A 14,102-nucleotide genomic window follows, 5' to 3' on the forward strand; every position below is an offset into this window, starting at 1 on the left:
TGCTGGTAAAACGGGACATTTTTGTTTGAAGCAGAGCTTAGAGCCATTCAAACCTAATCCAAGGAATTGTGCGAATCTGTATTCATCAAAGTGTGAACCGCAAGCTGTCGAATGTGTACAAATATTCAACCAGTCGGCGTAGCTGTATCAAAAAAGAAACTACTGGATATTTAGGCATTTATTGAAATCGTCAATTTTGAGGTGAATTCAAGCATTCCATCCTTGCCTGAAACGGAGACGTATGTTCGAAAAGATTACTTCTAGGTAAAACCAACAAATCACATCGTATGGTGAACGATGTGGAATGATGCTAAACTGAAGATGTAAGCATGATGCTTCAACATCGAAAGTGGACGAATCCTGAAATATTACTGAACGAGACTCACTTTTCTTTCGGTATCCAGTTCTTCATCTAAATTTCACCCACCGAAAACAGGACTGGCTGTATGATAGGTTTAAATTCATCCTAGTAGCATACGTAAATGATTTCTGCCGACCATGAAAGATGGTTCACACGACTACTTGGTAACTCTACTGAGTGCTAAAACATATGTGGCCTGTTTCATCAGACCTTGGTGACGATAATTCGCCGACCGAACTTTGGGCAGTTTCCACGCGACACAACAGTATCACGTGACCCGTAATGATCATTCACAAGTGACTATCCAGATTGCATGATTGGTCTTGTAAACAACTAATTGCAAACAGCGTTACACACGAACGAATTTCTTCAGTTGGAAAACAGCAGTCAAACGGCTTAACAAGGATTTAGGCCGGCAAACTCACCTCGGCCCTTTTAGCTGTTTAATTCGATGAAGACGTTCGAAGAGATTGGCGTAAAATACTGTAAAGCTACATAATGCAAAATAAGAGATTCATTGACAGTGCCTTTCAAGAGGTCTTCCTGTTGAATTCGGAACCACTCGTACTGTGATCGAGGATGAAATGGGTGGGCTATCTAATCTTCGCAATAACCGTTTCCTTTTGGACAAATTAGGGTATAGGAGGTAGACTTATATGAATTCAGCTTAGATTGCCAATCAGCAGAAACTCGGTCTGGTGGTACATTGAATTAGTCAAATAACGAAGAGTCAGATGTAGTTCATATGGGCCCATGCATTAGTTTGGAAAGTTTGACGGTAAAATAGATGTTGTGTGGATAAAAGAATTGAGGTGGTCGGTTGCTAACATTTCCTTTACTTTGGTCCCTTTCTGTGCGTAAATGGAACCAATGAAACTCGGTCAACACTCTAATTCCTTCCATCTGAGAGATGAACCTTTCATAGGATGACGTTTTCACTATACCATCTGGATGGGTGCACCGGATTGGGTTACGATGAACTATCACCACGCGAATAAAAGTGACAAGGATCCCAATTCAGTCAAGTTATGAGGCTAAAAATACGCCGATCTACCAATATTCCTAGAACTTTGAAACAACTCAATATTTTGTAGGAGATGAATGGAACCAGCAGCTCTGTTGAATCACAGTCACGATAACATTGCCCTGTTGTACAGGCATGGATAACAATACTGGACCTGTGTAGTTTTTGTCAGCTCCAACTCTGGATCGAGTCACAAAATGCTGGTCTAACGGATGCGCTTCAAAGTCCCCACTCTCTTGTTCGATTTCCATTATTGGGAACACCTAGAGTGTCTAGTCATGGAATATGTAAAGAGTATAGTTTTGTTGATGACTCTTTGCTAAAAATAGATTTCTAAGTTTGTGAGAGTTACGTCAAGTGAGTCGAGGCCAAATACTTGCTCCAATGCTTGTAACCTGAAGCCAGCAAGTTTCATGAACTGATCAGTTTCCATCAGCGTTTGTAACAGGCGAAACAGTGTGGAAGACAGTTTAGCTGACTGGTGAAAAAAGGTCAGTTCTGCATTAGGACACATCATGTTGTGGAAAAATGAAAAGCCACATAAAAGATACGGGGTAAGAAACATTATGCTTTTTAAGCGGTTGAGGGTGAGTAAAAGATAATCACTAGTTCAGTGGGTATTATCTACGGAGGATGAGCGAAAATCCCAAATAATTCTAATTTAACTGCAGCGGAGATGAAGAAAAGAGAATGACCCAAGGCGCAGTACGCACCGAAATATCAGTCGTCATCGAACGAACTGCGACTAGTGTGTCAAAACATAACTTACCCTTTAATTGTTTCAAATTATCACGGCATTCTTTAATCAAGGAAAATTGCAACATGCAGTCAACCAAAGTTGAACGCAAAGGACTTAGGGTGTTTTTTATTATAAAAACTGGTGTATTATTCACCGCTGCCAGTGTTCCAAGGTGTTTACAAACTCGTCAGAATTTAAACTCCCAAATCGTAGTAAAGGCGCGAGAAAGATGAACTCACCATGACGCTTTTCCACCAACGAACAATACTCCGAAGAAATACGGAAAATCCACTAAAAAAATTTTGAACACCGGGTTTTTGTGTAAGTGAGTACGCCACGCGCCTTTATGTGATCAATCAATCAAGGATTCACTCACTCAGTCAACTGGTCAATCAATCAATCAGCAGTTAAATCTCATCCGAGCATCAGTAGATAGCGCAGATAACATAGATAGCATACAGCTAGCTTTCATTAGGGTCAACAAAATTTGACATATGAGATACTTACGGAGACATTCACTGTCTGCATAGCAGTTTACTCCAGTTCGCATATCCCCAACTATAAAAGACGAAAAACGGTTCAAATTTTGCAAAAAATTACCGGACTTAATCAGGAAATCCAGTTTAGTTGTTTCAGGTGCCAGGACGCTTTGCTGGTAGCACGGGTGAGATTATCCGGTTGACAGTGCATTTTGCGCTATGAAGAAAAGAACCTGTTTGCTGCTGAATTCATGCATTTTATCATAGGATTTAGGGTCTGTTGGCGTGCACGCTAAACTTCAATTACCCCGTCGGTCTCCATCGATATAAAACAAACATACAAGTATATTGATGCACACGCAATTTTATCGGTGTTCAGAAAGGCCAGGAATACCATGTTTTCACGTACGTTTAGGTATGCATGCTTTTACCCTTATTCTTTTTTTCGGTTTTAGACTCGTATGGCGGGCATTGAGCAGTCACATGTAAGACGGTCATTTCGGAGGCTCAAAACAAATTACCGTGTTTATTCGTAATGCGCTACCCATAAGCTTGCTGACCGGTTTGGTGCTTCTTGGGGTTCATCAGGTACGAGCAGTCCCCGAGTTTCCGGTCAATCTTATGTTCTACTTGTAACCAGTGCCATATTTGTGACAAACTCCGCTAATTTGGAACAATTTGCAAACCTAGCATTACAGTTAAGACAGGATATTTTAACTCCCGAAACCTTTATTCAATTTGATGGCAATGCTTCCAGTACAGGCTCAAACTTTAAAAGAACAAATATTTTATAATCGCTGTTTTTCAACTTCCCACGCTATGATATTGTTCAACAAGTGCAAAGGAGAACAAAGCCTTTTTGAATAAAATGGAGGCCTAGGACTTGACTTAATTATTTTCGCCACATGGTCCTCGGATAAATACAATCTTTTGATTCATTTCGGGATTAACTTTGCCTGGCCGGAACTGTTGGTGGCAAGTCCTCAAATGGATGCTTCACTGTTAATGTCTAATATTCTCATGTAACCCTTCAACCTCCATCGTTCGCATTTTCTTTATATGTTTGTAACAATACTCTTCAAAAATAAACAATAGTAACGACTAATGATCTCACCAAGAGGAAATACATTATTTTACTATCGAAGTACTGAAATTCAGTTCCCAAGTATCTTAATGCTTTACTTCTCATTTATGAATCATTTTCTTTCTGGTAATGTAACCAAGGTGCAATATCCTGTCGGCTGAGAGAAAGCACAAAGTCATAATAATGTGTTCAAAATATAATGGGAGACCAGAATGGAACCCGTAATTGACTGAAATGTTTGCAAACACTCCGAAGAATCCCAGCATGGAGGGGATTGTCTGTGGAAGTGCTTCCCGATATTCAACCGTCGTTTTGTGTTACAGATTCTTGCTTTTTTCCGACAAACACATCCTCACATGTATTCACACAACCTTGTGAATGCGCCGGGGGGTTTGAAAGCCATGAACTCCGTTCACTGTGTGTATGAAGTTCACATCTTCGCTCCCATAGGTTTTTAATGATGCACTGCCGACGGCTGAGATACTGGAATATTTGCTGCTATGCTGTGACGGAATGCTCTGTGGAGAAGTCACGCTTACCTAGAATGAAAACTGCCCCTGTGCAGTTGGTAAGCGAGAAAGACATCTTGCTCGTTTGTGTATACCACAAATACAGACAAAGTCATGACATTCAATTGATCATTCGATAAAGAAGTCTCTTTCTGTCTTACAAACACCGAAGTCAGAAAAAGCCCAAAAACATTGAATAAAGCATTGGTTACTTTTGTCGTTCCTGATCACTATGACTTACGCGGGCAGTCGCCCCATTTACTTGTGCATTTGGCTAAATCAAAAAAGATGAGATGACGATGAAAAGATCAGAAGAGGTAATTTTAGAGGCTAGATTGGACCCTTTTACAAACTCACCTAAACTTAATTTTTGAGAATACAACAATAAATTTACCCAAAGCCGCCACGTGAGATAATTGGCAAAAGGATCCAGGGAACTCAGAAGCATTCGGCCAGTCTGGGATTGTCATTTATTTGGACACATAAACCCAACGAGACTGCAAATGGAATGATAGATAGGCGATTTAAGAATCCCAGAAGGCAGGTGCAATAAAATCTTAAGCAACGTAGTATAAACTTACGAAAGGCAAGCCAGAGCACCAGGACAGTAAGCGTATTCGGCATTTTGGAATGGATTGTTTTTGACGTCTCTGTTTATACGCGTGAGCCAAAGATCTGGCTGCTTTTATGTGCTGTTAACGAGCAATCCTTGGCAAGTACATGATGACCAATCACAAAGTAGTAATCGCTTCTGAAGCTCCAGAGTGACAACAACGTATGCTGTCTGCAAGGCGCTTGACCTGCTATCTCCAAATCGCAGGTAATGCAGCTGTTTATTTACGGATTTCGAGGGAATGGAGCCGTGGTGCTGATGAACCTTAGCGAAACAATCCTCTAGTGTCGGTCTCTCAGCGTTTATCACTGAGTGACCAAGCTAACGATGTAAATATTGTGAACGACGACGCATTCAGTTGCTAAGGCACATGTATTGGAATATTGATAGCTACCTGGAAAACAACCAGCTTGTGAACATCATAAACGAGAGATTTAACTGGGTTTCAGGGAGTCCCTTGTCAAATTCAAATTGATATGCAAGTGAGTGTGACGAATTCACGATCATGTGTCATTTGTAGGAGAATTTGGAACCATAAACACAGTACGTCACAAAATATGAGGCCAGAGTACTCTATATTGCGCTCAGTCTACCTTAGTCAATTTTGGCCAGCGTGTGGCCTGAAATCTACTCTAAAGTGAATTATCAAACAAAAAACCGGACTCAGAGAAGCCCGAAGTCTAAACTGGAACCGCGGATTTTGCCTTTTTGAACTGAGGGCTCCAAATCGTCTAAACGTCGGCGGATTAAGCCGTAAACCGACCATACCTCACTCAGATCAAGTCGGAGGTACCCAGGCCGTGCCTCAGGTATTCAGGCCTAACTTTACGGTCCACCAAAAAATACGCTGGAGGCGAAAAACATTTTAGGTCAGAAAACGAGACACGCCGTGACTGCTACGTATCTGGAAGATCCAAGTAATGCCTTTTCATCATGAGGTGATAGTGGCGTGCGTTCTGACGCATGAGCGTGACCAAAGAGCTCAAATACATTCCCAGTGAAACTATCCGCAAAAGTCATTTACGTGGAACTGACGAAAATTTACACGAACAAGTGACCCGTTGTCGATATGACAAAAGATTATTACCAACACTCAGCATGAATGGAAGCATGCACACGAACGATATACAACGTCCCACCGCAATATATTGGTCACGTGATAATCACACGTTGCGGTCAAAAACTACACCGCAGAGCTCAGTTTTTTGTAATTTTTAGTGATAAAAAAGATAAAAAAAAGGCAGGTTCGAAGATCCGCTTCGCCTTCCAGATGGGTATTTTTCTATGTGATGCAGTCTGGTCATACGTAGTATACCGATTTAATATCCTCCTAATGGTAGTTTTTTATTAGATAGGCACACCGATTATTTGCCAGGTGTCAAGTCATACCATAAAAATTCATGTTTCGTAACACACGATAGTCATCAGTGCACAGTCCGACCCCAATAGATTACTTCGTCTGTAAGTCATAGGCTCTAATTTGGCTTCAAATTGATTTTAACCCTATGTTGACCTCGGAAATTTAGACTTCCGATGTTCAAAGGCTTTTGTCTCCCTTCTGAAAGTTGAAAAAACCACACAGATTAGCCACACGAATTTCCAAAAGCACTGATAAACGCCGCCTCGTACCAACAGTGCTTATCACAGATTCATGCAGATTAAACTTCAACTTAGATTCTCTATCGCTACCACAGTTTTCGGCATTCGCCCTTCTATCGATTACATGTCTTCTTGAGATGGCTACCAGGGTTCGAATGGACAGCAAATGTGTAGATGCCAATGATTCGAAACGCTGAGACTGGATATGGAAGATAAAATCACCTCAGGTAAGTTTATCAGACTAGGAACTTAAGAATGCTAATGGATACAGCATGTTGCCCAGGAATAGTGTCTCTGATCGTCGATGAGCATGGCCACCTGCTATTTAACCCGAGACACGACAGTTGCTAAACTTTCCAGTTTGTGAGTTTATGCCTTGTAATTGGAAGACCATGGCTCATTTGTTCACAGCCTGACCAGAGCTTCCCTAAAGTACTAACTTTCTTCCTATTTGGTGGACACAAACTATTCAGCTTACTTTGAATTTCACGATAGGCCTTTCAGAAGGCCTGCACTCAGCTTTATCCCTCATCCACTTTTTCACCGTCCTCCCAATCCTCCATCACTTTAGTAATACCCACCTGGTAGAATCCGCTGCGATCGTAACTTGTCAGTTTTTAAGCTCCAGAATCCTCAAAAGCTTCCTAACATTGTAACTAAACCGAAATCGGTCGCAGGGCTGGCCGATGGAGTGCTGCAGAGAGACAGTGGAGTGACGGAATAATGTCTGTCTGTTCTGTAGAGGAAAAAATGAGGCGGCTTATCCAGAGTTGACCCTGTTTTGCTTACAAAGCATGTCAGCTGTTATTGGAAACTTGCATGGCTATATAATGACTACGGTCTAGCAAAACGCCAGCGCGTTACCAGTGCCAAAATCTGTGGTTGCTAGAACAGGTGAAATAGGGTGAAGACAGAAAAACCCAATCCGAAGGTGCAGAATCTGTGTACTGAGCACCATGATTCAAGTACTTCCGCTTTTAGAGGAGCAAATTTATTCACCGAGAATAAAACAGCCACAGTGAAACTTTACCAGGTGTGACGGTATTTCGGAAGCGAGTGACATTCTGCACAAAAATGAAGTAATTGATGTTATTAGGTCATGGTACGCGCTAAAAAAACAGATACTCTTATTTAGGCCATTCTTCAGCTGAATGCAAGCTGCCTTCAAACTAACGTCAACAATGACAGCAGTAAGACGCCGAGTTGTTGTTGTACACTTAGAAGCTAGCAGTCAAACCAGCGGTTTTGATTGTGATTGGACCTCAGCGTTCTAATACAAGCCCAGACTGCAGAAAATCTTTGATGCAGTGAACACTGAACATTGAACTGAACGGTAAAGGCCTGAATAAAAGTTCAAAGTTGTTATATGATATAGCTTTCGTTATTTCATGTGATGACCTAGGTTTTCGTCTTGAATTCGTGTCTTCGACGAAAGTAAAGCTGTTATTTCGTATTTGTGATTTTAGTATCCCTTTCGAATAACCGGATAGGTACTTCGATCTACCGAATATGGCACTATCTGAACCACGAAGGGAGCTTTGATTAGCGCCCTCGGCTGAGGAACATCTCCCCTAATTCTAAGTATGCCAGATTGGCTGTCGAACAAATAAAACATAACATGACAAATAAATGTCCGGTCTTCTTCTCTCTGCGCTAGGAGTGTTTCGGCTCGTGTCATAGCTGGGGATTTGTGCACTCGTTCTCAGGTCGCGTTCAGTCGTTGACTGTATCCGTTCACATACGAGGTGGTTCGGTGTACTCGTCATGGATCCTGCAAAAGTTGAGGTACTGCCTGAGCAACAGCTTAAGCATATCCAAATTCTTACACAGCTGGGAGTTCATGCTAAAATTGCTACGTCCAATCCGGTGCCTAGTCAACAGGTTGACGCAGTTGCAAACGGCATAACGGAGTTTAATTATGATCCAGACGCTAACGTCCTGTTCGAAACATGGTTCTGCCGCTACGAGGGCTCATTTCGACTTGATCCTGCTGTGTAGGACGATGCATGGAAAGTTTGGCTCTTCCTTCGTAGCCTTGGTCCAGTAGACCTGGACAAGTATTGCAATCAGATTCTACCGCAGAACCCATGCGACAGGCCTTTCGATGACGCAGTGCAGACACCGATGCATACCTTTAAGGAACGATTTTCTCTGTTCATTACGTGGTGCCGCTTTTTAAAGTTGATTATCAACGAGTCGGACGACTTTTTGACGTACGTTTGCACTGCTAATCGAGGATGAAAACGTTTTACATTGAAGTCGCTAACAACTGACTGATTCCAATCTCTCCTTTCCATATGCAGCCTCTCCCAAATTCGCATACGCGTCTTCTTAACCGTCTTGAACAAGAACCTTCGCTGAAACGCAGTGACACGCTGGCGAGTACCGACGGTTGACCAACCTACGGTATGACACCGCTTTGGTCCAACCTTAGGTCAAGGTGGTTCCGAAGTTCATGCGTTTCGTCAGGCCTCCCAACCCTCTGGTTCTCAAATATCTGGTCCGTCCTCCTCTGGCCCGTCGGGTTCTGTAACTACCCAATCAGGTCCGAAAAATGTCTGAAAGAAGAAGCATTCATCCGCATACTGGCACTGCGCCGCTTAGAACTTCGTCAGACTGTACCCTCAGAACCAACACATGCAAGACCGTGAATTACAAAGGCGGATATTGTCGGGCACGTTCATCCAATATATTCCATGGCGCTTCCAAGCAGCAATCATACATGCAGAATTCCAAACCGGTGGGCTCCGCCTTGAGTCTGAAGGCAACGTTGCAAGTCAGTGCCACATTCTACTGGAAATTCGTCACTGGCCAGGTTAGTGGACGTCCGGCCCAGCTGCAGATGGACACTGCTTCGGACATCGCTATTATATCGGAGAAGCTTTGGCACACACTTGGGCAACCGCCAGTAAGACGGTCCTTCAGAAATACCGTCAGTGGTAATGAGTTGCAGCTTTCCGAGGAATTTCAGTTCTGCGTCTCATTCACGGAAACGAAATCCATTTGATCATGTTACGTGACAGCCGAAATGAATCTTTTTGGTCATGACTAGTTCGATTGTCTTGGTTTGGCATTTATCCCAATCAGTTAAATCTGTAACGCGGTCGGTTCTGGCGTTTCTGATCCATATCATCCGGACGATATCATTCTGCGTTTCGTCAAAGTTTTTGAGCCTGGATCCATTCGCTGTTTTGTACCACATAAGCAACCTTTCGACTTCGACCGGATGCTATCCTGCCCCGAAAGACCAGTTCCGTAGCCTCTTTGCCACAATTTGACGCAGGATTTCGGCAAAAAGGCATCTTATCTTCATCAACATACTCCACATGGGCGGCACCAATCGTCGTAATAAATAAGCCAAATGGGTCAGTCTGCATTCGTGCCGACTACTCAACAGACCATCCGAGCAGCACTACTACCGCTGTGCCCGGTGATTTATTCACCATTATGAACGGCGGCAGCTGTTCTGCCAAGCTTGACCTGACCGATGCATGTTTTCAGATCCCGATCTCTGCGAACCATCGACACACCCAGGAACCAGTACGGAGACAAACGTTTACCATTTGGGGTTAAGACGGCATCTCCAATCTTCCTGAAGTTGACAATATCCTCTGTGGCATTCCATGTGTGGCCGCATAACTGAACGATGTGCTGATTGCCGCGGGTTCCGCGATGAACTGCGCATGCAAATCGATATGGCGCTTCAAAGCATCCAGGATAATGGCCTTTACCTCCGTCCTGAAGAGTGTTATTTCTCAATGAGCGCCTTCAAGTATATCGGGTTCATTTTCGATGGTTCCGGTCGAGAACACGCGAGTTATTCAATAGATGCTGACACCCAAAAATGTTACTACGCTTCGCTCATTCTTGGGTTCCATCAGCAACCATTCAGTATTTCTGCCTGCACTACGGTGTCCCGCCGGCTATTCAATCACCTCCTGGAAAAGGACGTGCTACTGGTTTAGTCAGAAGAATGTCAAGGAGCTTTCTGCAAGCTCAAGTTCATGCTCAGGTCCGAAATGCTATTGACGCACCATGATCCCAAGCTGCCAATTTTCGTGGCAGCCAATAATTCCGTTTCCGTCGGGCACACCAATTACATCATTCAAGCCTGAACACGCTCGCCTATTCAGACGTAAAAATTCAGGTGCGTCCAACGTGCGTTGGTAGAGTGGTGGTTACACGCTCGTCTCGCATATCAAATGTCCGGGGTTCAAATCCCTGCACGGCCATTGGATATGCACTGCTGATGAGCTCCACTAAGAGCGAAATTCGAGTCCAGTGCTTCCCTTTGTTGTGGACTCACCGGACTAATTACGCCAGAACGGGAACGCGGCCGTTCAAAATGAGAGTGGTGTGATTATGAACAAAATTCCGTTTCCGATGTCATTGCCGTTATCCTTCATGTATTTCCCGAACTAAACTGAGAAAGTGATCATGCATGCATCCAAGTCACTTATCCCAGCGGAACAAAAACAAATTAGGGGGTATTGGCGCTAGTTATTGCCGTCCGCCGATTCCAAAAATAATTTGTGGCAAGTGGTTCACTCTTCTGACCGATCACAACTCCTTGCTGTCAATTTTTGGCTCAAAATCAGGCGTACCCACTCATTCGGCGAATCCGCTGCAGCGGTGGGCGCTCATTACGCTTGGCTGCGACTTCGGCACTCAGTATCGATGCACTGAAATTTCGGCCAAGCGGATGCCCTCTCACGAGTTATCGACAATCATACTGCTCCAGCAAACGACTCCATCATTGAGGCCTCATCAATCGATGACCACGCCAGCCAGCAGCTGTTCGAAACAGTCCGTGCCTCACAAGTGCCTGTACTGGATATCCAAAGTGAAACTTCAGCTGTTTTGAAACTGCGGCTGATTCAACTCTTCAACAGGAGATCCAATTCCTCAGGGCGGTTAACCGACAAACCCTGTGGAAGACGAGCTCTAAGCACTTTTCCATCGTCGGAACTGTTTGAAATGTCAACAAGCTGCAAAAGACCTCCACGCCTTTCACTTGTTGCCTGGCCTCGACTCGAACGCCCCCGCCGTACTTCACCTCCGCTGAATGTCCGGAATTCTCTCTGCGCTAGGAGTTGTTGGGCTCGTGTTATACCTGGGTATTCGTGTGCTCGTTCACAAGTGGCATATAGTCGTTGGTCGTATCCGTTCAGATACACTACAACTCCATCGAAATTAGCGGAGTTGAGACTAGAGAACGGCTAGGAAAATTACGGTAAAATGTTTAATAGGACGTTAGTTAGCCGGGGACGATTTTTATTCCAGGTTGTTTAGCGGTTAACACCACATGAGTTCTTGTTAATAAAACCTCCGTATACCTGTTGCACGCTAACTGCTCACCTTAAAACAACCGGAAGTGGACACGGGTAAGATTAGGAAACGTTTGCCTCACCACACAGCGTTCCAGAAGCAAACGTAAGGCTAGCTCCTAATGCTTAGAAAGTTCGTATGACATTAGTTCTTTAAGGCCTCAGATATTTGCAACCATCAAACATAAACAGATGGCCACTTCGCATGTGAATTTCCGAGCCTCACGGTTCCAGATGGGTTGAACACTTTCCATTTTGTGTCATCCGTCAGTTCGCCTGCAGTTCTGGTGGCATTAGCATGGCTGTATTCAGTCAACAAATGACTAAGACAGAAACACAAGTCGCACGCCAGTCAACCACTATACTTTTACTGCACTCATTCGTAACATTAGACCACACTTTCGGCTACTCGCTAGTTTGTAAGTAATAAAGCACGCACATAGCTTTTGGAGTGAGATGCTAGTTCGAAAATAGTTGACCTACTCCTACTGTTCTGTTAGCTTGTTTTATGCTGTCCACGACCATTTGTGTGCTCAGGGTAAGTGTTTTGCAGCGTGCCTGATTCCGCTTCCGCTCTGACCAGCTGACCTACATACGGCATAAAGGTAATGTGTTCTCACGTTTTGTTCTAAGGTGGCAGGATAACTAACAGGATTCAAGGAGTTTAATCATACAAGTAAAAACCATCTTCGTCAAAGCAGGAGAACTTTCGTCAGTTGACAAATTACCCCGTAGTAACTCACAAGGTGTCATTTATACGCGTCAGGAGCTGTCTGCAACACATGGCTCGGGATATCTGATGGTCACGAAGTCACGTGTGCGTTTCGTTTGACGGTTGTCGGGAGAAAATACTGTGCTAGCGCTTGAGGAGTTTAAAAGCTCAAAACTGAGGGACACGTGACTTGACACATGAAAATTTTGAAAGCTTTCTTACAGACGAATGACCGAATTAGGAAATACAGGTGTGGGGATTATTTTAGTAAAATGAAATACCAGGAGGCTTTGTTTACGAGACGATCCTCTGTGGCTGTTCGGCCGGTTGTGTGTATTTATTTCTGTACTTTTGGTCTTCTTGTCACTTGACGGTTCAGTCCACAATAATTCACCGTACACCAAAGTACGAAGGAATTAGCAGCGATAAAACAGGAAACCCACAGCTATAAATCAAGTGCTACTTCAAATTCTCTTGTGGTATTTGAAGGCCTGGAGTTACCATACTTACTGAATTATTTTCAGTAGCCTAAGAAGCTATTCATTTTTTTGCGATCGCAGCATGTCCAGTCAACCTTTGTTGGTGTGTTTTAGAAGAGCGATCAAAATACAACCGCAATTCTGTCTAACACACATGAAATGGATTCAGATCAAATTTTGATGTGTTATCTCAATTTTATTTAACCTGGAAACGTCCCAGGCAACACCATACTTTGCAGCTAACCTGAAAGTTAGTCACATTTGCTGTACACCTCGTATACCTGAATGCATGCCAAAAGTTCCAACGTTAAACACTTTAGCATTTCGTACTGGAAATTAAGTATTTTATCCCAAATAAGAGACGAAGGTCACACTGGTGAGAATAACTTGCATAAAACAGCATACTGTGTAGGCGCTATCAGGGTCTTTTGTTTTTTTTTGGTTCCATGGGAAAAAAGTAGATCGCACTACACTGTCATCCTTCAACATCAAGTTTATCAGATGCAAATGGTGCGGGCAAAACGCTCCAAGGTATTCGTGACATTCAAATCAGAGTAAAACGAATGGTCGTTCAGGGTCTTAACAACCTCGTCATCTCTGGTAATTAGGACGCAATTAGCAACACTGTTTTTATTCCCGAGAACATTGTCTTGTTTTCCACAATGCAGGTACATCTATCGGCTGCATGCTACAGAGGATCACCAATGATCATCACCACTTGCCAAATAATTTGAACTGGTCTGTCCAAACTAGGTGCATACCATCGACTTCTACGTTGGTTAGATATTCTGTAGAGAAAGAATGATTGGCAAGGAGTCCCTGAAGTCATCCGGATAGATACACAGCCCGACGTGATTTTAAAGGAGTTGGAGCAGCTGGTACAATATGGGCTTTTGGTTTCAAGGAAAAGTGCCGATGACCAATAAAAGACCTAGGATGTGCGCCCAGCGGGAAGGCGAAGGTGGTTCACACGCTGTCGAGTATGATGCAGCGCACAAGCCTTCGGAGGCGACGTAATGATTGGTTGACAAACATGTGCGATCCCACCGGACCACTGCTGCCAGAACATAAGCTCATGACGACGGAGACCGGTGAAGTTACAACCTTATCACTAAGATACCATCAGTATACGTCAGTTCCCCTAGGCTTCAACGTAACACCGTCTCAATACAGCAC

The 14,102-nt window shown here is 43.6% G+C and overlaps 1 protein-coding gene across 1 annotated transcript in view; it reads left to right on the forward strand.

Annotated features, from left to right (window-relative positions):
* Positions 1-12,243: 12,243 nt before the first annotated feature.
* Positions 12,244-14,102, forward strand: part of T265_08428 (hypothetical protein) — a gene marked incomplete at both ends in the record, with an annotated part of 28,527 nt that continues 26,668 nt past the window's right edge. Inside the window, one exon of the mRNA XM_009174227.1 lies at positions 12,244-12,273. Coding sequence (XP_009172491.1) covers positions 12,244-12,273 — 30 coding nt within the window. The remainder of the gene's footprint in view (positions 12,274-14,102) is intronic.

Source organism: Opisthorchis viverrini (assembly GCF_000715545.1).
Source record: "Opisthorchis viverrini unplaced genomic scaffold opera_v5_220, whole genome shotgun sequence".
In the NCBI taxonomy this organism is placed as follows: Eukaryota; Metazoa; Platyhelminthes; class Trematoda; order Opisthorchiida; family Opisthorchiidae; genus Opisthorchis; species Opisthorchis viverrini.